Raw genomic sequence first — 27,311 nt, 5'->3', positions numbered from 1 at the left:
ATTAACAAATATGATTAGCCGATATCCGACTTTTACTGATTTTTTTTGTACAGGACAACGTAAAACAATAAAAAGATATATTCACAGACTGTGATTACGGCGTGGTGTTCACATCACTATATTGCCATGTTCACTAGTTTACCTCAGCGTGTGTAGCCAAAACCAGAAGTGGGTGAAAAATACAGAATTGGTGCCATGTCTCTATTATACTTTTCCTCTGATTGTCCCTGTCCTGGTTTTGGCTACAAATAATGAGGTAAAAAAACGCACCAAATACTGAGGTAAAAAACACACCAAATACTGAGGTAAAAAACCAGCACCAAATACTGAAGTAAAAAAAACGCACCAAATACTGAACATGTGAACGTTCACTAACTTAGAGGGGTTATCCTGTAATATGACATTGATGATCTATCCTCACCTCAGGGTAGGCCATCATTATCAGATCAAGAAGGGACAACAAACATCTCCCCCAGCAATTATCTGCTTTTAGCTTATATCGGTGGCTAGATGTTAACACTTAAAGGGGTTCTCCAGGAATAGAAAAAAAATAAATAATTCAAGGAAATATAAATAAATTCCTAAATACATTTAAATAGGAAATTACAATCATTTTTTTCTACAGAGGTAATCACCATAGTATTAAAATGGCCGTCCCCTTGTTACACTGACAGAAAAGTTAGGACAGATGCCTGTGAGCATGTGCAGTAGGAGGATACTTTTCTGTGACCTGGAGATACTTATAGGCCCCATGCACTCGCTGCAGTTTTTGCCGCATTTTTATAGTGCAGTTTATGGCCAAAAACAGCATGTCTTTTCTTCTCCAGCAAAGTCTATGACATCAGATTTGCAGTGCGCACACTGCTTTTTTGTCTGCAGTTTCTGTGAGACAAAAAAAAAACTGCAGCATATCAATTCTTTTAGAGCTTTTTCACCCACTGAATTCAATGAGGTGATGAAAAACATAAGTAGCAAATTCATTGCGTTTTCCATGTGTTTTCGGACGTTTTTTTTCCGACCAAAAGCGTACGTACATTGGCAAGAAGTGGGGTCAACACCAGGCTTCAAAATGGAGACTGAAGGAGAACAGTTTGAAGAAGGAAATGACATCACATCAGAGTTCTTCCCCCCCCCCCCCAACTATAGCATTGTTTCTACTTTAAAAACGCATAAAAAAATCCCAAAAAACAACATGGTCAAAAATGCACCAAAAATGTCAAAAATTCCATTCCTGGAACAGCGCCAGCCCCGAAAGAGGAATAAGTGTTTTCATTTTAACACAGGCAAACAGTTTGGGTAGTGGACAACCCCTTTAAAAAGGATCCTGTCAGGTGCAATATACACCAAGAGCCACAAGCAGTTCTGGGTGTATATTGCTAATCCCTGCCTAACCGTCCCTTTATAAACTAGCATAGATAAAGAGATCTTTAGAAAAAGTATTTCTAAAGATCTTTTATGATATGCTAACGAGCGAGGGGACTAGTACCAAGGGCGTTAGTTCCTGCGCGCATTCTGCCCTTTTAGCATGGTAACACACCCACAGGGGCATGCTAACATGCTATTCAATGCAGCATCTCCAGTGTTGATGTGCGTACCTTTGTTCGCTGATCTGAATGCCCGGCACTTCCAGTCATGCGTAGTATAAAGTTGGGTGTACGCGTCCCGGCTCAGAGAGGTCTAGTGCACATGACCAGAAGTGCAGGGACTTCTGATCAGCAGTGACGGCAGACACAGGTACGTGCATGACCGCTGTTGATGCTGCATTGAATAGCATGTTAGCACGCTCCTGTGGGTGTGTTACCATGCTAAAAGAGCGGAATGAGCACAGGAACTAACGCCCTTGTGACTAGTCCCCTCGCTCATTAGCATATCATAAAGGATCTTTAGAATACTTTTTTCTAAAGATCTCTTTATCTATGCTAGTGTAGTGTACAGGGACAGTTAGGCAGGGATTAGCAATATGCACCCAGAACTGCTCGTGGCTCTGGGTGTATATTGCACCTGACAGGTTCACTTTAAAGTACTGTAATTGGATTGAAGTCTTGAATGAAGCATGCACAGAGCCTCAGTATTACAACTGCATCATCAGGGGCTGATGCTGCAAAAAAAAAACAAAAAAAAAACAAAAAAACAATCCGCTGTTTGTTGTTTTTTTACTGTTTTACCGGCGGCCGCTTTTTCTGAACAATCAGCTGATCGCCCGGCATTTGGCTTTTGCGAGCTGATTGCCCAGCGCGTTAGATTCAGCGTTGCTCCCACCTGATGGTCAGTCAGTAAATGACTGATCCATTAGGCTAGGTTCACACTTCCGTCAAACTGTATCAGTCACAATCTGCGGGTCTGGTAAACAACGGAATCTGTTTGGCGGATTCCGTGGTTTCCCATAGACTTGCATGAGCGGCAGATTGCAATTGATGCCCTTGCATTGCATCTTCCGCCCGACTGATCAGTCGTGGAACGACTGACCGTCGGGCAGCAGGAACGCAGCCTGTAACGCTTTTTGAGCAGCGCAATCCATATGTTTTAACTGCGCATGCTTATCGGCGGCCAAACGATCAGCTGATCGCCCAACCGCCGGCTATTGTGAACGATCAGCTGATCTCCCGGCCGCCGACTTTTTAAGAGCCATCAGCGCTCTCATTAGCCGGCTGCCAGGAGATCAGCTGATCGCTCACAGAAGCCGGCCGCCGGCTTATGAGAGCGATCAGCTGATCTCCTGGCCGCCGGCTTATAAGAGCGATCAGCTGATCGCTCTCAAAAACGGAATTAGCTTTCTCAAACTAATTCTTGTCATCCGTTGTACAACGCATCAGTCACAAGCGTCAAGCAACGCATGTGACTGATGCAAAACAACGGAAATGTGAACCTAGCCTTACGCGGCGGATGCATCGCAAGGCCATGAGTCACAATCCGTCACAAATAGACGCCTATGGGGAAAAAACAGATTCCTCCAAAATATTTTGCAGGATATCGTAATTCCTCAAGGCGACGGATTGTGATTGATACAAAACAACGGAAGTGTGAACTTAGCCTTACCTATATGTTATTCAGAGTTTTTACCAATTGATGAGCTTTGTATAGATTAAACGATTTAGGAAGTGACATGCATGGTCTGCAGAGTGTGGCTCTTCAGATGTTTTGCTGTTGGGGTTTGCCGAGAGTCGCAGTTTTCCAACAGCTGAAGAGCCACAGGTCGAAGACCACAAGTGAAAATATGAAAGCCAGCCCTTAAATGTATGATATTAGCTGGAGAGCGCACTCCATGTCTGCGCACAGTGAGGAAGGTTGGGAGGGGAGAGTTCTAAGATAAACGGTAGAGACTGGGGGAAGGCAGAAGGGATTAGGTATAAATATTCATAGGCTTTGTTAGTGAAAGTTATAGGCCTATTGGGCTAATACATCGTTATTTCTGTTACTTATACAGCGCTGACATATTCCTCACCATAATGGCTAACTGATTGGGATAGCCTGGCTATCTAATGTATTCCGGGGGCCTTCAGCCTCTCGCCTGATGGATGATGTCGGGAGAAAAAATGATCACCCTGTTGAATTCAATATGTATAACTTCTTCTGATGAGCGAGCACTACCATGCTCGGGTGCTCGGTACTCGTAACAAGCAGTCAGATGCTCCGATGGGCTCGACTACAGTACCCGAATATAACGGATTCAATGGGAAACGTGTACATTTTTCCAGTAAGGTGCTCGTGTTGCCGATTAGCTTCCATTATACTCGGGTGCTCAAGTTGAGCTCGTCTGACTGCTCGTTACATGGTAGTGCTCTCTCATCACTAATAAATTCTGATCAGCTGCCGGCTGAGGCGTCGGATGTCTGCTACTACCCTCTCCCCACTAGGGTCACAATCTCTATCTAATCTTACAAAGAAAAAAACTAAAATCCATACACTTGATCAAAAACGTGTTTGTTCGTTCATTCATTCTTAATCTACAGTAATTTTTAATTTTTTTTTTTTACCACTACTGTCCTTTGGTTTTAAAGGGAACCTGTCAGGTTCAATATGCACCCAGAACCACTAGTTCTGGGTGCATATTGCTAATCCCTGCCTAACCATCCCTGTATACACTCACACAGATAAAGGGATTTTTATAAAAGTATTTCTAAAGAGCTTATATTGTATGCTAATGAGCGAGGGGACTAGTCCCCTGGGCGTTAGTTCCCTTGGCTAGTCGCCTCCATTAGCATGTTAGTATGCCCCTTTGGGTGTGGTAACATGCTAATGAATGCGCAGCGTCAGAGGATTATCTCACTCACCTCTCCGCTGCCATCACCACCCAACAATGGATTTCAGCTCAGTACGCATGACCCCAGAGTTTCGGTCATGCGCACTATGAAGCAGGGTGTACACGTCCTGGCTTCATACTGAAGTAGTGCGCATGACCAGAAGTCCAGAGTCATGCGCACTGAGCTGAAATCCAGTGTCGGCAGCGATGGCAGCGGAGAGGTGAGTGAGATCATCCTCTGATGCTGCAGATTCATTATCACGTTAGCACACCCACAGGGGCGTACTAACATGCTAATGGGGCAGACTAGCCAAGGGAACTAACGCCCAGGGGGCAAGTCCCCTCGCTCATTAGCATACAATATAAGATCTTTAGAAATACTTTTCTAAAAATCCCTTTATCTATGCTAGTGTATACAGGGACGGTTAGGGCTGCTTCTCACTTGCGAGTTTCTCGCAGTAGAAAAACTTGCATTGGAATCGGACACATGTTAGTGAATGATTCAGCTCTCATCTGCGATATTTTTTTTTTTCTTCTCAGTCCAAATCGGACTGAGAAAAAAAAATCGCAGCATGCTGCTTTTTTGCGAGTTTCTCGCACCATTTGTCCCAATGATTTCCTATGGAAGGGGATTAAAAGTAGGATCACACACGCGCACCAGCGTTCACATTTGCGAGTGTGGCAGTAACTTCGCTCATTAAATATTCAACAGATGAATGTGACATCACATTCCCAAAGGTAAATTAAATGACACATGTGTAATAGCTTTTATATAATTAAGATGTTGCATGAAACTAGCATCGCAAACGCGACACACACGCGAGCAAAAAGCATCGCACTTGCGTTGCACTCGCACCTAACGTGAACTAAAATCAGCCGAGTATTTTTCAGCCCAGTCGGACCGATTTTACTCGCATAGATGTGTTTCTACCCTTAGGCAGGGATTAGCAATATACACCCAGAACTGCTCATGGTTCTGGGTGCATATTGGACCTGACAGGTTCCCTTTAAATACTCTGAAATAAATCCAGTAATTAACCTTTCTATAGACAGGGCCACAGACATTCTACCGAATGTATATCTTCTGCTCCGGAGCCATCTGATAATCTGAATAGGAGTGTGGACAGTGCTAATATTGCTTTAGTCATGGCTCACAAGGTGAGCACTTTTTTCCTTACTAATTTCCACTACCCACACTAATACTATACTACTTATAGGAGTGCCCCGGTCTCTGATTTTTGCACAATACTATCCTCCCTTTACCATAAAACAGACTGTTTTTCTTCAGTTTGGCATCAGTTTTTTAGAAACTATAGCAGATCGACCGTCTGATCTTTTAGTTATCCTTTGTCTCTTAATAGATCAGCAAACAACAGATGGAACTCGGATGGAAAACTGAAGTACAAATGATATTTTCTGTGTTTCATCCGTTTTCTATGGTTCTCCTCAGACTTTAATGGCAGAGAATAGGACATGCTCATGGACCAGAGACACGGATCTGTTTGTAGAACTGTGTGCTGTCTAAGAAAAAAAATGGACAGCACTTGGATGTGTGAATGTAGCCTTAGGCGGGCTTTGCACGTTGCGACATCGCAATAGTCCCCGCCCCTGTCGCAGGTACGATATCGTGTGATAGCTGGCGTAGCGATAATTATCGCTACGCCAGCTTCACATGCACTCACCTGCCCTGCAACCGTCGCTCTGGCCGGCGACCCACCTCCTTCCTAAGGGGGCGGGTCGTGCGGCGTCATAGCGACGTCACACGGCAGGCGGCCAATAGCGGCGGAGGGGCGGAGATGAGCAGGATGTAAACATCCCGCCCACCTTCTTCCTTCCGTATAGCCGCCGGCGGCAGGTACGAAGATGTTCCTCGCTCCTGCGGCTTCACACACAGCGATGCGTGCTGCCGCAGGAACGAAGAACAACATCGTACCTGTCGCGGCACCGGCATTATGGAAATGTTGGTGAATACAACGATGATACGATAACGACGTTTTTGCGCTCGTTCATCGTATCATCTAGCATTTACACAGTACGATGTGCGTCACTCTCGAGATTTGACCCCACCAACATCGCACGTGCGATGTCGCAACGTGCAAAGCCGCCCTTAGGCCGAAGAGTCTATAGAGGGGGTTCGGGAAGAATACCTATCAGCCAAATGCTGTATTAACGTTGCATGGGCACCTTTACAAAAAGCTCAACGCACTTATGTACAGGCTCATGGGCACTGCCAGGCTTAATTTGGCTCAAGGTCTGAAGAGAAGCTTTAATTATCACTTCTTTCATGTCTCCGATTTAGTTCACAAATTGAAGCTAACACTGAATTACAAATGTATATGTAGTGCTCTTGTGATAGATAGATAGATAGATAGATAGAATCAAGTTCAATAAAGCAGGGAATGAGAACGTGAAATGATGTTGGAAAGTTTCAGTGACTCTGAAAGAAAAAAAAGGGGTTAATCAGAAGATTCTCACCACCATCTGCATGATATCCCCCATCTCTTCCTGACGGCTCTATACAACTTGGCCAGATCTGTCCACTGCGTCTCACACCAACAATTGCGGCTTCAGATACCCTCAGCTGACAGTGGCGAGCAGGTGCCTGAGGTGTGGGAGGACTGGCACTGCCAGGCGAGGGAGGAGACCGACCCCATGGACCGCGTGGTGACACCCTTCCTGAGGGTCCAGAAGACAACTCCTCCTCACTGGATGTCAAGTTCTCATTGGAGCTGCAGTCCGGTGTATAGCCACCCCCTAGGTCCTCAAAGCTTTGTGGTGAAACTGAGTGTCTGGGCCATGGTCCTCCCCAGTGACCTCCAGGACCAGGTAGTGCATTATCCCTGATGAAACGTGGATTTAACTCTGCTTCTTCATACTCGCCATCCCAACCACAACTGCTGTCTGACGAGCGGCCACGGCGAGGTTCAATAGGCTGCAGGGGCCTTGGATTCCCTTCTGGATGAGATGCTGCTCTACGAAGCCTTTCTGAACGAGGTTCTGGTGCATCCCTTTCTGTCAAACTTGATAGCCGGCGAGGGCCCCTAGGCACATCCCCTGGAGACATATCAGGGGCTCCGACAGGTGGCTCCCTGCGACCCGGTCCTCTAATTCTTTCCTCTGGGCTCTTTTGCTCTCGTCCAGGACCCAGCGCCTTCTCTTCTCGCCCAGAACCCACTGGTCTTTCCTCGCCACCACCTGGGGGATCCCTTTCTTCGAATCCCCAGCGCTGTCTATCATACCCTCGTCTTTCTTTGGCCAGAAGGGTCTGCAGGTAGATCATACGAAACCTCTCCCTGCTCAGCTCCCGCTCCAGTCTACGTACGGACACTCTGCATCGCTCCAGCTCCTGCTCCATGTCCCGCACTGTGCGCAGCTCCATGCGTGGCGGCTCCGCATCCGGAAACTGTGCGCGCCACGCCTCCACGAACCCTGCTGGCTCCAACATCCTGACCTGGGCCCCTGGGGGACACTTTGCCAAAGAAGCTCAGCATGGGGCTTCTGGCATCACAAGTCTAAGTCCAGCAAACCAGTATGGAGTAACCAGAGTGTGAGGCACCTAGGGGTGTTCATCCAGGTGGTCTTCTATCCAGAGCTGTGCCATACAGGACCTGGCTGCCCAGTCCTTACCAGGTGTCTGTGCCCCTAACTGTCACTGTATGCCTGGCTCCCGGGCACGCATGGTAAGTGTCCGGAGCTCCACACTGCTCTCACCAGGACTCCTGCAGCCTCTGCGCCCGCCGTGCTCCGGTCACTGCTCCAACTCTCCGGTGATATTAGGATGTGTACAGGGCGTCTCTGGGCTCCGAGCCGTCTCCGTCCGTCCCTCTCGTAGTATCCTCGGCCTCTCTATTGTGTCAGTCCTGTGGATGTGTGTGGGCGGGGCCAAGCGAGGCTCCTCCCCCGGTGTCAGCCGGAGTGTGAGCTACATGTCAGGGAGGGAGCGAGGGAGAAAGGAGAGGGAGAGAGGAGGCCGTGCAGCTCTGTACAATGCCGGAGTGTGAGCTACATGTCATGGAGGGAGAAAGGAGAGGGATAGAGGAGGCCGTGCAGCTCTGTACAATGCCGGAGTGTGAGCTACATGTCATGGAGGGAGCGAGGGAGAAAGGAGAGGGATAGAGGAGAGAGGAGGCCGTGCAGCTCTGTACAATGCCGGAGTGTGAGCTACATGTCAGGGAGGGAGAGAGGAGAGGGATAGAGAGGAGGCCGTGCAGCTCTGTACAATGCCGGAGTGTGAGCTACATGTCATGGAGGGAGCGAGGGAGAAAGGAGAGGGATAGAGGAGAGAGGAGGCCATGCAGCTCTGTACAATGCCGGAGTGTGAGCTACATGTCAGGGAGGGAGCGAGGGAGAAAGGAGAGGGATAGAGGAGAGAGGAGGCCATGCAGCTCTGTACAATGCCGGAGTGTGAGCTACATGTCAGGGAGGGAGCGAGGGAGAAAGGAGAGGGATAGAGGAGAGAGGAGGCCGTGCAGCTCTGTACAATGCCGGAGTGTGAGCTACATGTCATGGAGGGAGCGAGGGAGAAAGGAGAGGGATAGAGGAGAGAGGAGGCCGTGCAGCTCTGTACAATGCCGGAGTGTGAGCTACATGTCATGGAGGGAGCGAGGGAGAGAGGAGAGGGATAGAGGAGAGAGGAGGCCGTGCTGCTCTGTACAATGCCGGAGTGTGAGCTACATGTCAGGGAGGGAGCGAGGGAGAGAGGAGAGGGATAGAGGAGAGAGGAGGCCGTGCTGCTCTGTACAATGCCGGAGTGTGAGCTACATGTCATGGAGGGAGCGAGGGAGAGAGGAGGCCGTGCAGCTCTGTACAATGCCGGAGTGTGAGCTACATGTCAGGGAGGGAGAAAGGAGAGGGATAGAGGAGGCCGTACTGGGGGCGCATGTGGTCAGGAGCAGAGACCGCACAGGGGTGTATGTGGTCAGGAGCGGAGGCTGGTCAGGAGCGGAGGCCGCTCAGGGCCGTATGTGGCCAGGGGCGGAGGCCGCGCTGGGGCTGTCGTGGCCAGGGGCGGAGGCCGCGCTGGGGCGCTCGTGGTCAGGGGCGGAGGCCGCGCTGGGGCGCTCGTGGTCAGGGGCGGAGGCCGCGCTGGGGCGCTCGTGGTCAGGAGCGGAGGCCGCGCTGGGGCGCTCGTGGTCAGGAGCGGAGGCCGCGCTGGGGCGCTCGTGGTCAGGAGCGGAGGCCGCGCTGGGGCGCTCGTGGTCAGGAGCGGAGGCCGCGCTGGGGCGCTCGTGGTCAGGAGTGGAGGCTGCACATTTTCACGAGCGGAGGACCCACAGGGGGTGCATGTGGTCACGAGTGGAGGCCACATGGGTTTCCCCAAATTCTTCATATTTCTGCTAGTATCTCAGCATTTTTTATCGCCTGTGTGAATGTGGTCTTAGTGTGGCGCTGTAGAGACTCTGGATGCTAGCCACTGAGCCATATGTCAGAGTTCGGGATGTGAAGGGGCGCCATGCTCATTAGTGGAAGATTGAATAGCTACGCCTAATAACAGGGTGCAGGCTACCGATCACCCAATGAAAAAGTAAAACATTTGCTCGTGAGTAAAATTATTACTTTTTTTAGGGGATGTCCACTTTCAATAAAGTTGGCCCCATGTATGTAGAGTCCATCACATGACATGTCACTCTCCTTGGGTCCTGCATCGGCTTCCTGCAGATGCTGCGTCCTAGCATGGGTGTAACTACAATAGGTGCAAGTGTTGTAATCGCACCTGGAGAAACCAGAGTCCCTTTGGCCTATATGAGCCAAGACCAATGTTATACAGTGCCTTACGAATGTATTTGGCTTCCTTTTCCCACATTTCAGGCTTCAAACAAAGATAACAATATTGTTTTGGTAAAGAATCAACAACAAGTGGGACACAATTGTGAAGTTGAACGAAATGTATTGTTTATTTAAAAAAAAAAAAAAAGAAAATTGGGGCGTGCAATATTATTCATCCCCTTTAAGTTATTACTTTGTAGCGCCACCTTTTGCTGCGATTACAGCTGCAAGTCGCTTGGGGTATGTGTCTATCAGTTTTGCACATCGAGAGACTGAAATTCTTGCCCATTCTTCCTTTGCAAATAGCTGGAGCTGAGTGAGGTTGGATGGAGAACGTTTGTGAACAGCAGTTTTCAGCTCTTGCCACAGATTCTCGATTGGATTCAGGTCTGGACTTTGACTTGGCCATTCTAACACCTGGATACGTTTATTTGTGAACCATTCCATTGTAGATTTTGCTTTATGTTTGGGATCATTGTCTTGTGGAAAGACAAATCTCCATCCCAGTCCCAGGTCTTTTGCAATGGGGAGATAAGGTATGCACACCAGTGACTGTGGAAGGGGAATACATGTAATAGCAGAGACTGCTGTGTGAATACTGACATGAAAAATTCAATAGCTATATGTATAGAATGAAATGTGAAAAATGGAATCTGCATTACTGCCATGAATATATGAATTAAGAGAAATTTAGCTACTGAATTGATCAATGCAATAGAGCCCCAACACTACGCCAAAGTATTTCTCTACGTTGGGGTCCCTAGCTTGTGTGTGTCCTCTCATGCAGTTAAAAAACTTACCGTGTATGGGAAGCTGAGACCCAGGCTATATATACGATGTGGATTGGCAATAGGTGTGTATGGGGAGGGTTCACAAACGTAGTGTTGGGGCTCTATTGCATTGATCAATTCAGTAGCTAAATTTCTCTTAATTCATATATTCATGGCAGTAATGCAGGTTCCATTTTTCACATTTCATTCTATACATATAGCTATTGAATTTTTCATGTCAGTATTCACACAGCAGTTTCTGCTATTACATGTATTCCCCTTCCATAGTCACTGGTGTGCATACCTTATCTCCCCATAGTGATGTTTTTTAGGTTTTTTTGCACCCAGTTCAGACATAGAATGGAGTTCCAAACGTTATTCCTTAACCCCTTAACGACCGCGGGCCGTAAAATTACGTCCTAAATGACATAATCTTACTGCCCGCGGTCCTCCGGCGGCAGCATGCCGCGATCGGCACACATCTCAGCTGATTTTCACAGCTGAGATGTGTGCCTGCTAGGCACGAGCAGAATCGTTATCTGCTCGTGCCGATTAACCCCTTATAATGGCGCTGTCAATACATGACAGCGCCATTATAAGCGCAATCGCGGTAAAGTTTTACTTACCGCCGAAACCGGAAGTCACGTGACGCGATCACGTGACTCCCGATAGTTGCCATGGTAGTACAGGGTCATGTGATGACTCCTGTACTACACATGAATTGGTTTCACTTTCGCTGTGCCCGGGGCACAGCAAAAGAGAAAGACAGCGTATCTGCTGTTTACAGCCTTCCAGCTGTGATCAGCAGATACTGCAGAGCGATCGGAATGCTGATCGCAATAGCCCCGTAGGGGGACTAGTAAAATAAAAAAAAAAAGTAAAAAAATAAGTTTTAAAAAATTAAAAAAAAACAAAAAAACCTAAAAGTTCAAATCACCCCCCATTCGCCCCATTAAAAATTAAAGGGTTAAAAAAATAAAAAATATACACGCATTTGGTATCGCCGCGTTCAGAAACGCCCGATCTATCAAAATATAAAATCAATTAATCTGATCAGTAAACGGCGTAGCGGCAAAAAAATTCCAAACGCCAAAACGACGTTTTTTTGTCGCCACAACTTTTGCGCAAAATGCAATAAGAGGCGATCAAAACGTAGCATCTGCGCAAAAATGGTACCGTTAAAAACGTCAGCTCGAGACGGAAAAAATAAGCCGTCATTGAGCCTAAGATCCCGAAAAATGAGAACGCTACGGGTCACGGAATATGGCGTAAAACGTGCGCCACTTTTTTCGGACAAACTTCCGATTTTTTTTTAACCCCTTATATAAAAGTAAACCTATACATGTTTGGTGTCTACGAACTCGCACTGACCTGAGGCATCACACCCACACATCAGTTTTACCATATAGTGAACACAGTGAATAAAATATCTCAAAAACCATAGTGCTATCGCACTTTTTTTGCAATTTTTCAGCATTTGGAATTTTTTTGCCATTTTCTAGTACATAATATGGTAAAACTGATGGTTTCATTTAAAAGTACAGCTCGTTCCGCAAAAAATGAGCCCTCACATGACCATATTGACTGAAAAATAAAAAAGTTACGTCTCTCAGAAAAAGAATGGCGAAAAAAAAAAACGGAAAGCGAAAAATCGGCCGGTCGTGAAAGGGTTAATGTTAGTAGTTTTTCGTTTGTGAACCCTCCCCATACACACCTATTGCCAATCCACATCGTATATATAGCCTGGGTCTCAGCTTCCCATACACGGTAAGTTTTTTAACTGCATGAGAGGACACACACAAGCTAGGGACCCCAACGTAGAGAAATACTTTGGCGTAGTGTTGGGGCTCTATTGCATTGATCAATTCAGTAGCTAAATTTCTCTTAATTCATATATTCATGGCAGTAATGCAGGTTCCATTTTTCACATTTCATTCTATACATATAGCTATTGAATTTTTCATGTCAGTATTCACACAGCAGTTTCTGCTATTACATGTATTCCCCTTCCATAGTCACTGGTGTGCATACCTTATCTCCCCATAGTGATGTTTTTTAGGTTTTTTTGCACCCAGGTCTTTTGCAGACTCCAACAGGTTTTCTTCAAGAATGGGCCTGTATTTGGCTTCATCCATCTTCCCATCAATTTTAACCATCTTCCCTATATGTGCTGAAGAAAAGCAGGCCCAAAATATGATGCTGCCACCACCATGTTTCACAGTGGGGATAGTGTGTTCAGGGTGATGAGCTGTGTTGATTTTACGCCAAACATATCGTTTGGCATTGTACCCAAATAGTTCGATTTTGGTTTCATCTGACCAGAGCACCTTCTTCCGCATGTTTGGTGTGTCTCCCATGGGGCTTGTGGAAAACGTTCAACAACACTTTTTATGGATATCTTTGAGAAATGGCTTTCTTCTTGCCACTCTTCCATAAAGGCCAAATTTGTGTAGTGTACGACTGATTGTTGTCCTATGGACAGACTCTCCCACCTCAGCTGTAGATCTCTGCAGTTCATCCAGAGTGATCATGGGCCTCTTAGCTGCATCTCTGATTCTGATCAGTCTTCTCCTTGTTTGAGATGAAAGTTTGGATGGACGGCCGGGTGTTGGTAGATTTGCATGGTATGATACTGTGCCGCCCCCGTGCCAGCAGCCGGTGCTGCTCGGATCCGGACCCGCTGTGTGGCTCGAGGGATCCTCCGGACCCGGGGGTCACGAGGACACGCTGAATGAAAAGGGGAACGTAGTTGTACGGCCTTGACTGTATTCGGTTTGTGACACCACCCACGGTGTGGTGAAGTGGGACACCACCGCTGCTGTTGTGGGATACCCGGGGGAGATGTAATGGCAGCCGGATGTTAACCCCTCCGTGGGTAGGGATGGTTGCCTGTAAAATAGTGAGTTTATGGAGATTGATTCATAGACTGGATTACATATATTCATAAATATATGTATATTTCGCCCGTCCCTTTAAGGATGCCTGTGAGTTGGAAAATGCTAAACCAAAAGTTTGACATGGTAGAACCAAACTCATCTGCTAGTTGTTCATCAAAGCCATCTGACATTGTTTGTCAAAGTTGTCAAAGTAGTGCTATATATTGTTTGGAATGTTGGGCTAAGAGCTGAAATAGCCATGAGAAACGTTTTACTGTAAGTTACTGTTACACTGAGGTCAAAGCTCAGCGAGCCTCAAAGGGTTTCTATATATATATATATAGATTGAAGTAGGTTTTGTTACAGGTCTCTAGTGCGCAGGTACACTTATTTCGCGGGTAAAATGTACCACGTGACATGATGTAATGCTCAACCTAAAATAAGGATAGTTAGTTTTTGTGTTACCATGTAAAGAGATAAGGGCTATCAGGAGGAGGGGTTTTGGGTTATAAAAGAAGCCCACACTTCAAAGGTAGGAGGAGAAGGAGGGAGAGGCAGAAGGTGACAGGAGAAAGACGGACCCATCCGACCAGACCATCTACAGATCATCCCGAGACGACTTACACTCTACAGCTATGTAAGACATATGAACTGTTATTTTTTCTATCTGTCTCCATCTATTAACTCAAGCCAAGACAGTTATTTTTCTCTAATGACTGTAACCCTCCAACTCTTATCTGAATAAATTCATAATATGTTTTTGACCTATCTTCGCTCCAATCATTATATACTGGCTATGCAGTTGTCGCCGTAAACCCATTATTTAACATTTGGCGAGCACCAGCCTGAATGATTGTGACACACAGCTGTTTTCTGTGCAAGGTGATTTTTTTCACGCTGCCTATTCTTGCAGAAGGACTTTTTTTCTTTTCTCACGTCATTCCCTGCCCTTTGTCCAAGAAGGGGGGTCTGTGAGTTTGTGAGTAATTTCTGTCCAAGTAATGCAGGCAAAGACGATACACTATGTCCACATCAGAACCTAAGAGAGGGTTAACGTGACAAAGCTGCACGGAGGTCGTATGTGTCAAAGCCATTCCAGGACCATCCATCCAGTCGGTTGAAGCCATCTGAGGACCATCCATCCATAAGACGGTTGAAGCCATTCAAGGACAAGCATCACATACTGGTGAGAAATGGATTTTATTCATGATTATTTTAGTAACTGTCATGTAGAGTATTCGTTTGATCATACACATAGTGACGCACAGTTATGGTCAAATCTGTACCGGCAATGTGAACTTGAGAATTTTAAGCTAGATAAAAAGTTTTTTATTGTAAATCGGTTACAGAAAAAGATACAGAATGTATTGGGTATGGTATACACTTACAACTCCATGGTGGGTGGGGCACAGCCATATGCACGCACTATCTGTATGGTGACTGACACACCCATAACAACAGGCACGTCCAATACAACAGACACACACGTCACAGATTCAGAAACAACAGATTGTCCAAATTGTTCGATATTAGCAGAACATATCGAACATCTGGAGGATCAGTTGGAAACAAGAGCAGATTTAATATCAAAACTACGGAAAGATATTAAATATGTATCTGTTAATACGAGACAGAACAAGACAGAAGCTTTAGGTTCAGACGTACCGGACGGGCTGAATACGGCCGAGGACGAGACTCTGAATGAGGAGGAACTTCGGAAAAAGAAGTTACATGATAAGGCCGCCCGTCTTAACATTAAAATCCATGACCAATTAATGAAAATCATTAAGGACATACCGAAATATGATGATAAAATGGACGCCTTCCATAATGCGGACATTTTTGAGTCACATTCCGATAAATATAATCTAACAAATGAACAGAGAAACAAGATTTATAGGGTATGGCTTCCCTCCCACATGGCAAAAAGGTTACAAGCAACACCTAGGACTGACGAACACAATGACCTGATCCATGACACAAAGGAAGATAGGCTGAGACAGTTAATTCTCTTTACCACAGGAGAGTCTACCCCAACAGTCGAATTGTTAGAAAACCTTAAGACACACATACAGGAGGATCCGTTTGTCTTCCTAGTCAAATTCGAGCAAGGATATCGTTTGATAATGGAAATCGGATCTGATCAAGAACCGCCTTCCATGATCAAGGCCTTTGTTAAAAAGTTTAAATATTTGGACCCTGCTTCATTCGAAATAGCTTCTAGGATGGAAAGTCTACAAGAGGCCACGTCATTTATTGATAGAATACGTAGACGAATGAAGCAAAATCAGGTAAAATCAAAAATAGCCATGATAGAAGGGAACACTGACACATTAGTATCCCAGGAAAAACAGATCAAAAACAACAAAAGACCGGTGTTGAATTCTAAAAACAAGAATTCAGGGGGGGGTAACAGGAAAAGCACAATTCATTGCTTTTTTTGCGGCCAACCCGGACACCTGAAGTGGGAATGCAAGAAATTCCTGAGGGCGGGAGTTGAGGAAAGGCTGGGTAAGGAGAATGGACTGATGCCAAACACATCCAGTGCCCCTCCCCCATCTTCAGCGCCTCCACCTTCATACACGCCCACTCGTACTGACAACAGAAATAACCAATCACCATACACGCCCACTCGTACTGACAACAGAAATAACCAATCACCATATGCACCTCTGACCAGACAGATAAGGGAAATGTCCATACAGGGATTGGATGGAAGGGGCAAGACACCTGCTGCTCTTCTCCCTTCTCCATCCTCCTGACTAGCAAAGCCGGTCCCCAGGCTGCATCCACTGGAATTCGTCACTCGAGTTTCAATGGATAGCTGTGGTCGACCATTTTTAAAGGTAAATCTTGAAGGTCAGGAAGTAACATTTCTCCTTGATACAGGTGCGCAATTGAGTGTCACAAATGTTGATTTACATTTAAAGCCAGATTCCCCTGTATGCACAATTGTTGGTTTCAGTGGTAAAAATGGAACAAAGGTGACTTTAGCGCAGAATGTTTCTTTGGAAATACCTGGTTTTTTGAAAACGAAAATGGATATTTGGTGTTGTCAGGATACTGAGAATATAATTGCCACTGATTTTATGGAAAAGCATGGCTGGATTATTGATTTGGGTAACAAAACAGTTTGGAAAGATTCTAACGGTTGTAAGGCGGTAGTTATTGATCCAGATGAATATAGTCATGTCGGGACCATTTGTTTGACCGATGTAGTGTCAGCAGATCATTTGTGGCCTGAAACTGGTGGTGACAAAGTATTGACTGAGTTAGTACAACGGTTTCCTTCTTTATGGGCTCAGTACAGGAATGAGGTTGGAACAATGAAGGATGTAGTTGTCAAAATTGAAGGCCGAGACCCACCTCCACAGCGTCAGTATAAGTTGCCTCCGGAGTCAGTTGCTCCGATGTCGAAGATTATACAGGAATTGTTGGCTCAAGGTGTAATACGTAAGGCAAATTCTGTCTGTAACAATCCATTGTGGTGTGTTCTGAAAAGCGATGGTAGCTATAGGATGTTGTTGGACTTAAGGATGTTCAATAAGTGTACTCCCAATGTAGCACCGATTGTAGCTGATACACATGACATGATGTCGAGATTGGATGCTAAGGCAAGGTATTTCTCAGTGTTGGATATCAGTAATGGTTTTTTCAGTATACCGATTGAGCAAAGTTGCCAATATAAGCTTGCATTCAACCACCTCGATCAGCAATTTGTATGCTGTAGGCTTCCTCAGGGGGCTAGTATGTCGCCAAGCATTTTTCATCAGGCGCTAGCGAACGTTTTGTCGAAATTTTCTCGTCCGGAATGTTTATTGCAATATGTGGACGATATCTTGTTGAGCACGGAGGATGAGGAGATGCACGTGATCTTGCTTGCAGAATTGTTTGAGCTGCTGCATGATGCAGGTTTAAAACTGAATACCAAAAAGGTCAAGCTGATGCAGACTGAGGTCAGGTTTTTAGGAGTTCTGCTAAGTCTAGGTACACGGCGACCCCTACAGGACAGAATAGAGGCAATTGCATCTCTTCCAATTCCAACATCACACAAGGCACTAAGACATTTTTTAGGACTTGTAAATTACTCAAGGGATTTCATTGAAAATTTTGCTGACAAAGCCAGACCTTTGTATGATCTTTTAAAAGGTGACAATGATGATTATTTTGGTCCCTGGAGTGTTGAACAGGAAAAAGCCTTCACACAATTGAAACATGATCTACAACACGCACCTGCGTTAAGTATGGTGGAAAAGAACGCACCTTTTGCGCTTCAAGCACACACTTCAGAGACAAGTGTCTCTGTGGTTTTGCTGCAGCTGCAAGGGGGGGAATGGAGAATCTTGGGGTACTTCTCTAAGCTTCTCTCACCTGTTGAGAGGGGGTTTGAGGTGTGCGCAAGACACCTGGTGGGAGTGTATTTTGCAATAAAAATCACTCAACACATCATCGGGTTCCAAAAGGTTATTCTCCAAACGCCACATTCCACACTGAAACTTCTCTTTGAGAAAAATATCCCAGGTGTGTCACATCAGAGATTTGCCCATTGGTTGCTCTCATTGTCTCCAAATCAAATTGAGGTAGATTATAAGGCCAAGTATGTTCTTCCTCAATTGATGCAGTATAAAGGACAAACCCATGATTGCATAGAAACGTTCCATGAACCAAGTCCATCTCTCTTCAGACGACAGTCGGAAGACGCAGATGAACCTGTGTTTGTAGACGGTTCTAGATTTTTTCTGGAAGGACACTATCACACAGGATATGGAATTTTCTATTCCAAGCGAGGACAAGTGGTAAAACACAAGTTACCAAGTCATTTCTCAGCTCAAAGGGCAGAGATAGAAGCGGTAAGAATGGTCCTACAGCTGAATGAAGCTGATGATCAAACTCCAATGGTAATCTACAGTGATAGCTCCTATGTTGTCAGATCCCTAACCGATTACCTGCCTGTTTGGGAAAGGAGAGGCTATGTGGACTCGTCCAACAAAGCCTTGCTGCACCGCGAAACTCTAGAATCAGTTTTTGAGATGGCATCTAGGGCCCCAAATAGATTTGCTATAGTGAAAGTCGCTGCACATCAAAGATCTGATGATGAGTTATCTGTAGGAAATGCAACCGCAGATGCTCTAGCCAAAGAAGCTGCCCTGACAGGAGAGGAAGTGTTTGACTCTGAACCTTCTGAGATGTCAGCGGTTCAAAGAGCAGACACGTACATACCTTCATTTGCAGAGGAACAGAGAAAAGATCCTTCTCTTGTTATTTTTCTGGATGATCCAAAACCTCCTTTCATCTGTGAAAATGGGGTTTTGTGTCACAGTTCAAATGAAGAATTGCGTCCAGTTGTACCAAAACATCTACAGGTAGAATTCACTCGATACAACCATGAGAGTTTAGGTCACTTGGGACAACAGAAATTGTTAGTCATTCTTAAGGAGAAATTTTATTGGGAAAAAATGGACGAAACAGTTCAAAGTGTTGTACTATCATGTCTCATTTGTGCCCAAATAAATCCAAGACCTAAAGGACAGAAGCCACCACTTCTACGGATCGCACCTGCAGATGGTCCATGGTCTACACTGCAGATAGACTATATTGGTCCTTTACCCTCAGGTAAACATGGTCTCAGGTATGCATTGATTGTGGTAGATGTGTTCTCAAAATGGGTAGAAATATTACCTGTTAGGAAAGATGATGCTTTGTCCACAGCAAGGGAATTGGTACAACATGTCTTTTGTACTTGGGGGATCCCAAGGATGATTACCTCCGATCGAGGTAGCCACTTCACAGGTAAAATCATGCAAACTGCTTGTGCTATTCTAGGGGCGCGACAGCAATTTCATGTCCCCTATCATCCACAATCTGCGGGAATTGTGGAAAGAATGAATAGGACAATCAAGTCCAGAATTGCAAAGATGCTTTTGGACAAAGGTAACACTTGGGTTGACAAGGTTCCTTTCATACTGATGAGTATAAGAGGTTCAATCTCTTCTACAACTCAATTCACTCCGTTTGAGTTGATGATGGGAAGAAAAATGCCATTGTGGTTCCCACATGAGCCATTTTTATCCACTCCACAAAAAGATGCTATCTCAAGGTCCCAATGGTTGAGATCGCTACAGGAGAACCTGAAAGCGATTCTGCCATATGCGGCATCAAGAATGCAGAAAATGGAGCCACCCTATGAGTCCAAATTCAAGAAAGGTGCTCTAGTGATGATCAAAACCTTTCGCAAGAGTGGTCCATGGGAGTGTAATTGGGAAGGTCCTTTTGAAGTCCTTGAGACTATGGGACAAGTCATGATTCTTGTGCACCGAGTGTCAAATGTGGTAAAAAAGACCCGGAAAACACAAAAAGTGTGGGTTCACGTTGACCAGTGCAAAATATTTGTGACAAAATAATGATACTGCATTTCTTTCCAGGAAGAAATGGATTCCTATACGAACTGGAATAAAGAACCTAAAGACTGTGAAGGAAAGATGACATCAAGCCTTCTGGAGAAAGAACATCTTCCCAAGCTCAAGACAAGCTTATACGTGATGGGATCTACGTTCCTGCTGCTTTGCTTTATTTTCGTCATTGTTTACATGTTACATCAAGGAACAATCGCCAATGATGTGAATGAACAGACTAGAGAGATTCAACATTCTCGAAGACCAAGAGGATCAGATACACGGAACTTACTGACAGAGGACATCACGGACAATTCTGTGGAGATAACAGGAAATATCTGCATGGGATATGGAACAAAATGTTGCATTGAATTACATTTCATACACGACACAGACATAATATTACATGCGATTGCAGGACCTAAAACTAGATTCACACAATTACAAGGAGAATATGTACACAATAATAAAACTGGTACATGGGAATGTTCTCCTACAGATGTACTATACTGGAACATAGAGATCAGAGGTGATGAACCTGCTGTATGGTCCGGTGATATTACAAATGACATGATTGCAAAGGGAAAGTTTGGAAGATCCAAAACAGAAATTTTGTTAAAAACTCAGGTTTTTGGGAAAATTCTGGATCCTTCTTTACTCTCCATCACAGAAGGAGATAAAGATTGGGTCAAGACATGGAATTTCCAGATAACACGGGAACCTGTGCAAGTTCAGGTATCTGTAGTGTTTACCGTTACTAACACTATAGTTCCGGAAATAAGGGTTTCACCACAGACAGTACATAATAAAGTAAATACCGTATTTTTCGCTTTATAAGACGCACTGGAATATAAGACGCACCCCAAACTTAGACATAAAAAAAGGTAAAAAAAAGAAAAATGGGGTCCGTCTTATACTCCGGTGTTCTCTTACCGGAGGGGGGCAGCAGTGGTGGTGAAGCGGGGTCACAGGAGGCACAGGTTGTGCTGGCAGGCGCGGCAGGTCAGTGGCAGCGGGGTCCGTGGTTGCAGGTGCCGTGGCGTCCGTGGTTGCAGGCGCGGTGGCATCCGCGGTGGCAGGATCCGTGGGGTCCGTGGTGGCGGCAGCAGCCGTGGCGTGTGAGCCGTGCAGCAGGCCGGTGCAGTGAGTGTCCGCGGTCCCGGTTCAGTGGTGGCAGCGGCGGCGGCGACTGCTCAGTGGTGGCAGGGACTGCTCAGTGGTGGAGTGTGTCCGCGGTCCCGGTTCAGTGGTGGCAGTGGCGGCGACGGCTCAGTGGTGGGAGTGGCGGCGACGGCTCAGTGGTGGGAGCGGCGGTAACTGCTCAGTGGTGGCAGCGGCAGGGACTGCTCAGTGGTGGCGTGTGTCCGCGGTCCCGGTTCAGTGGTGGCAGCGGCGGCGGCTCAGTGGTGGGAGCGGCGGCAACTGCTCAGTGGTGGCAGCGGCAGGGACTGCTCAGTGGTGGCGTGTGTCCGCGGTCCCGGTTCAGTGGTGGCAGCGGCTCAGTGGTGGGAGCGGCGGCAACTGCTCAGTGGTGGCAGCGGCAGGGACTGCTCAGTGGTGGCGTGTGTCCGCGGTCCCGGTTCAGTGGTGGCAGCGGCGGCGGCTCAGTGGTGGGAGCGGCGGCGACGGCTCAGTGGTGGAGTGTGTCCGCGGTCCCGATTCAAGTAATGGCGCCCGGAGCGACGCATGCGCAGATGGAGCTCTCATCCAAGGGCTCCATCTGCGCACGCGCTGACTCCCGGAGCAGCGCGTGCGCAGATGGAGCTCTCATCCAAGAGCTCCACCGGCGCCATCATTTGAAAGTGGGACCGCGGACAACTGGTAAGCTGCACAGCCGCCCGCCCCGCATGCACAGAGTGGCAGCCAGCAGGCTGCCCGCCCACTCTGCGTACAAGCCGCCGGGTACCTGTGCTTGCGTGCGGTGGCAGCCGGGTACCCATGGCTGTGTGCGGGCGGCAGATGGGTGACTGTGTGAGGGCGGCAGCCGGGTACCTGCACGGGCACCCGACTGCCGCTCGCACACAGCACCCGGCTGCCGCCCGCACACAGCCATGGGTACCCGTCTGCCACCGCATGCAAGCACAGGTACCTGGCTGCCGACCCCACACAGCACCCGCTGCCGCCCGCACACAGCCACGGGTACCCGGCTGCCGCTGCATGCAAGTACAGGTACCCGGCCGCTTGCATGCAGCCACAGGCACCCGCCCGATCGCCTCAGACAGGACCCCCCCCCCCCCCGCTACCGCTTTATAAGACGCACCCCCCATTTTCCTCCCAAAATTTGGGGAGGAAAAGTGCGTCTTATAAAGCGAAAAATACGGTACATTACCCATAATGTTAAAATGTAACACAAGGTTGAAATTGCCTTCTGAGTCTTTGTTGACATGGACCAAAAATTCATCGTTTTTGGGAAGTTTTTTAAACAGTCCAACTAATGTCATTCACAGAGGTCAGATTGGTAATATCAGGTGGATGGATGATACGTTCATTTTTTCCATAGAGAATCCATCTTCCAGGGACTCTGGAATTTACCAGTGTTGCGTTGAAACAAAGACACATTACAGACATTGTAAAGACGTTAGTGTGAATATTTGGTCAGCAGCAGATGGTGCATGCACAGACACGAGGTTCATGCCGTCTACTCCTTTCCAAATTAATCAATTTCAGTCCAAGTCCTTATTAAGGGATGGAGAATTTATGACAATGGTGTGGATTTTCAATATGTCTCATTGGAAGATCTCTACCAGGTTTCCTCAGTGTCAATCACATCTCATAAACATGGAGATGGGGATAGAACAGTGGTTTGGGAAAAGAACAGCTCAGACTAGGAGTAAGAGAGGAGTGTTAGAAGGAATTCTGGGAGGAATTGGGACAGTGGGAAGTCTGACTAATGCCATGAATATACAGACACTTAAGTCAGATTTGGATAATATTGGTTTTATTGGAGGAAAAGGTGTAAAGGTTCAGAAGAGTCTGAATCAACTTCTTGAAAAGATGGTAATGAATACAGCTGCTGTACTAGGCTCTACCGTGTCACATCTACAGGATGCTACATTAGCTCTCGTGGGAAGCACACACGAAACACAAGTGGCTAAAGCGTGCCTGGAGATACAGGTAGAGTACTCTTCTAATTTGAAGTTGATTGCACAAGCTTTACAGAGTGGAATTACTCCACTGGGAATACTGCGAAATTTACCTGTAGAGTATGATTTTGCATTGAATCATACGGATTTGTGGGTAAATAAGTGGTTAGGATGTGAACGAAACATTTGTGTTGGCACATCACTAATCCCGGTGATTGGAAGAGAAGGAACTATTGTTCCTGTTACAGTTTTGGGTATACCTGTGAGCAACACACAACAAGTGTTCTATCAACTGCAGTACACAGATTTTGCATTTGATGGAGTGAACACTGAACAAGTAGACATTTCTTCATGTTTGCATTTTGTTTCTAAGGTGATGTGTTTACCTGGACAGGATAAGGTGATTTATCATTCATGTTTTCATAATCATTCTTCTTGTCATGCAAGAATAGAGACTGTACAGACACTACATGATCTGGTGACTCCAGTAAGTCCAACGAAGATATGTTTTCAGGTCATGTCTGAGACAGAGATGGTTTCTGTTTTCTATTCTGCTTGTGTACATAAGGAAAACCTACCTATGGGTTTGTATTGTATAGAAGGAGATGTGAGATCTCTTTCAAAGAAGGAAGGAAGTTTTAATATCACTTCTATAGGAAAGAGAAATCTAACGGCATTTCCCATACAATTCAATTTATCACAGATAAATGATTTTCCTTGGGATATGTGGACAAGTGAAATAAAGAAAGACAAGGGTTTGTTAGATTTATTAACGAAACAGTTAAAGGAAGCAGAAATTATATTCAGACATGAACAAGGTGAATTAAGTGATATTGAACACGAATGGAATGGAATGTCAGGTAGAACTTGGTGGAAGAGTTTTAGTAAATCTGTACATTCCTGGTCTCAGTCATCTTTTCAGTCAGCGGTTGGTAATGTTTTATTTAATCCCATCATAATCATATTTTTATTAGTTTTGATGTGTATTATATATCAAGTTTTTGTGATGTGTAGAATTCAGAAGATATATAGGAACATAAAAATAGAAATGAAAAAGGAAGATAACATTCTTAGAGGAATGTTAAATCGCAAGATGACTTTTTGACAGAAAGTTGCAGATTGGTTTATCAAGTCAAATATTGGTCTAGAATTTCCAACAAGAATGTATGTGATACGAATGATGACACGATTGAGTTAGGGTTTCCCGGGGTTCATCAAACTTCCATATAAGGGGGGACTGTAAAATAGTGAGTTTATGGAGATTGATTCATAGACTGGATTACATATATTCATAAATATATGTATATTTCGCCCGTCCCTTTAAGGATGCCTGTGAGTTGGAAAATGCTAAACCAAAAGTTTGACATAGTAGAACCAAACTCATCTGCTAGTTGTTCATCAAAGCCATCTGACATTGTTTGTCAAAGTTGTCAAAGTAGTGCTATATATTGTTTGGAATGTTGGGCTAAGAGCTGAAATAGCCATGAGAAACGTTTTACTGTAAGTTACTGTTACACTGAGGTCAAAGCTCAGCGAGCCTCAAAGGGTTTCTATATATATATATATAGATTGAAGTAGGTTTTGTTACAGGTCTCTAGTGCGCAGGTACACTTATTTCGCGGGTAAAATGTACCACGTGACATGATGTAATGCTCAACCTAAAATAAGGATAGTTAGTTTTTGTGTTACCATGTAAAGAGATAAGGGCTATCAGGAGGAGGGGTTTTGGGTTATAAAAGAAGCCCACACTTCAAAGGTAGGAGGAGAAGGAGGGAGAGGCAGAAGGTGACAGGAGAAAGACGGACCCATCCGACCAGACCATCTACAGATCATCCCGAGACGACTTACACTCTACAGCTATGTAAGACATATGAACTGTTATTTTTTCTATCTGTCTCCATCTATTAACTCAAGCCAAGACAGTTATTTTTCTCTAATGACTGTAACCCTCCAACTCTTATCTGAATAAATTCATAATATGTTTTTGACCTATCTTCGCTCCAATCATTATATACTGGCTATGCAGTTGTCGCCGTAAACCCATTATTTAACATTGCCCCGGGGCCAATTGTCTCTGTGCAGGGTATGGCGATGGCATACCAGGGGATGTTTGGTTACTCACAAATGAATCACACAAGTCTTTTGGTAAATCAAGGTGTCGGTGGCCGGCTGCCGCGGACAGTTGTACTCTGGTCTCCCACCCGGGCTGGTGGTCGCCGTCTCTTCCTCTGCACTAGGCTTTGTGTGCCTGAGGAGCCGTGCCCGCTGACGCTGACCCGTGGGATCTATGGGCCCTGGCGGTTGCCCTCTCCCTCTCTGTGGGTGGTTGTCTACTTTTGGGACTTTGGTTGGGACAGGACCTATAATCCTGCCCTCAATCGGTTGATTAGCTAGGCCGTTGGTTCCGGTCCTGGCTTCAGGGTCCGAGTACCCCCTCTGTGCACGGTTTCCGGTCGGGTCTCCGGTGTCGGTACCGGCGGGCTCCAACCCTGTCCCGATCCACCTCGAATCTGCCAAGCCATCTTCCCGTCTCCTGCTGACAGAGACCACCGTCTTCCACCTAGCCAAGGTACCAGGGCTCCGACCCTGGCACCGATCAACTTGAACTTCTCCGCTGGAGCTACACCGAGCTTCAGCCTCACTCCTCTCCACTTGAACTAGAGATTCATCTGTTTGTTTTCCTGCCCCGGGCTGTCTAGACCCCTAGGTGGGCGTTCCCTAACTGCCTGGTCCCGCCCACTGGTGTGCCTGTATTGCCCTGAGGGGGATGACTAGGGTTTCAGGTCGGCTGTATGTGACCTAGATGAGGGATGGTGTTGTGCTGGGGCCTATTGTGTGACTACCTGGTTTTGCCAGGGCGTCACAATACTCCTTCCATTTCATTATGATCGCTTGCACAGTGCTCCTTGGGATGTTTAAAGTTTTCAAACTCTTTTTGTAACCAAATCCGGCTTTAAACTTCTCCACAACAGTATCACGGACCTGCCTGTTGTGTTCCTTGGTCTTCATGATGCTATCTGTGCTTTAAACAGAACACTGAGACTATCACAGAGCAGGTGAATTTATACGGAGACTTGATTACACACAGGTGGCTTATATTTCTCATCATCAGTCATTTAGGACAACATTGGATCATTCAGAGATCCTCAATGAACCTCTGGAGTGAGTTTGCTGCACTGAAAGTAAAGAGGCCAAATAAAATTGCACGCCCCAATTTTCAGTTATTTATTTTTTTTAAATACTTAGCATTTGTGTCCCACTTGTTGTTGATTCTTCACCATAACATTAAAAGTTTTATCTTCAGGTTTGAAGCCTGAAATGTGGGAAAAGGTTGAAAAATTCAAGGGAGACTAATACACAATACGCAAGGCACTGTAGTTCAATATTTGGGGCTTTTTCATTGGAAATCATGAGCTTAAAATTACACCTCTGGGTACCAGTGTTATGACTGGAGCAGTGATGTCATGTCCACTGCACCTATTACCGCTGTAGCCAGTCACTGAGCGCCGTGCTTGTGCGGGGGTTGGTGGTTGTCATTGATCTCCATGCACAAGTTGCTGAGCTCAGTGACTGGCTGGCTAGAGTGGTGAAGTCACTGGCCGACGCTGGACCCAGGGAGGATGAGTATTTGATGAATTTATGTTATGGACTTTATACACTTTAAGGACCATTTTACTGAAAGGACATCCCTAATAAAAAAAAAAAATAAAAAAATACAATGTTCTCGGCAGCACTTGTCAATATGCTGCGGAGAAGAATACCAGTTTGTGTTGACAGAATGTTCTATTGATTGCTCTGTGCGCATAGGAAGTGCGGTGGGCCGATGTAAACCAGCTAGTAAATGACCACCGATCGGTTTCTATGTAGCTGGGTGTTTAATTCTGCTTGTCATCTAGCCAAAATGCATTAACACTTTTCATGGATTACTTCCTGCTCTTCAGATTTGGCAGAAAACCTAAACATGGGGAACTAAATGAATAGACTATAGGAAGCTGCTATTGTAGGTTTACTCATAGGTTTGTTGTTTTTTTTGTTTGAAAAAAGGTCACTACAGTTTTTAAAGGGAATTTGCCATCAGCTATATACTGCCCAATCCACACACAGCATGTGTCAGACACCTCTGTATGATTTCAGCCATATATTCTGCGGTATTTCCGGTAAAAAAGGCTTTAATAGCTTCTCCC

General features: G+C 45.8%; 2 protein-coding genes across 3 annotated transcripts in view; one reads left to right on the top strand and one right to left on the bottom strand.

Annotated features, from left to right (window-relative positions):
- Positions 1-8,815, bottom strand: part of BCR (BCR activator of RhoGEF and GTPase) — a 74,068-nt gene extending 65,253 nt beyond the window's left edge. For both annotated transcript variants that reach the window (XM_075320768.1, XM_075320775.1), the window contains exon 1: positions 6,716-8,815. In XM_075320768.1, coding sequence (XP_075176883.1) covers positions 6,716-7,685 — 970 coding nt within the window. In that variant the 5' untranslated portion in view covers positions 7,686-8,815. The remainder of the gene's footprint in view (positions 1-6,715) is intronic.
- Positions 8,816-14,726: 5,911 nt separating this feature from the next.
- Positions 14,727-21,740, top strand: LOC142249155 (uncharacterized). The gene is made up of 2 exons (XM_075320757.1): positions 14,727-14,838; positions 20,075-21,740. The coding sequence occupies exon 2, from the start codon at positions 20,081-20,083 to the stop codon at positions 20,879-20,881; it is 801 nt and encodes a 266-aa protein (XP_075176872.1). The 5' UTR covers positions 14,727-14,838; positions 20,075-20,080; the 3' UTR covers positions 20,882-21,740.
- The last annotated feature ends 5,571 nt before the right edge of the window (positions 21,741-27,311 follow it).

The sequence above is a fragment of the Anomaloglossus baeobatrachus genome, chromosome 1 (genome assembly GCF_048569485.1).
Source record: "Anomaloglossus baeobatrachus isolate aAnoBae1 chromosome 1, aAnoBae1.hap1, whole genome shotgun sequence".
Lineage (NCBI taxonomy): Eukaryota > Metazoa > Chordata > Amphibia > Anura > Aromobatidae > Anomaloglossus > Anomaloglossus baeobatrachus.
This window is presented reverse-complemented; position numbering and strand designations above follow the sequence as displayed.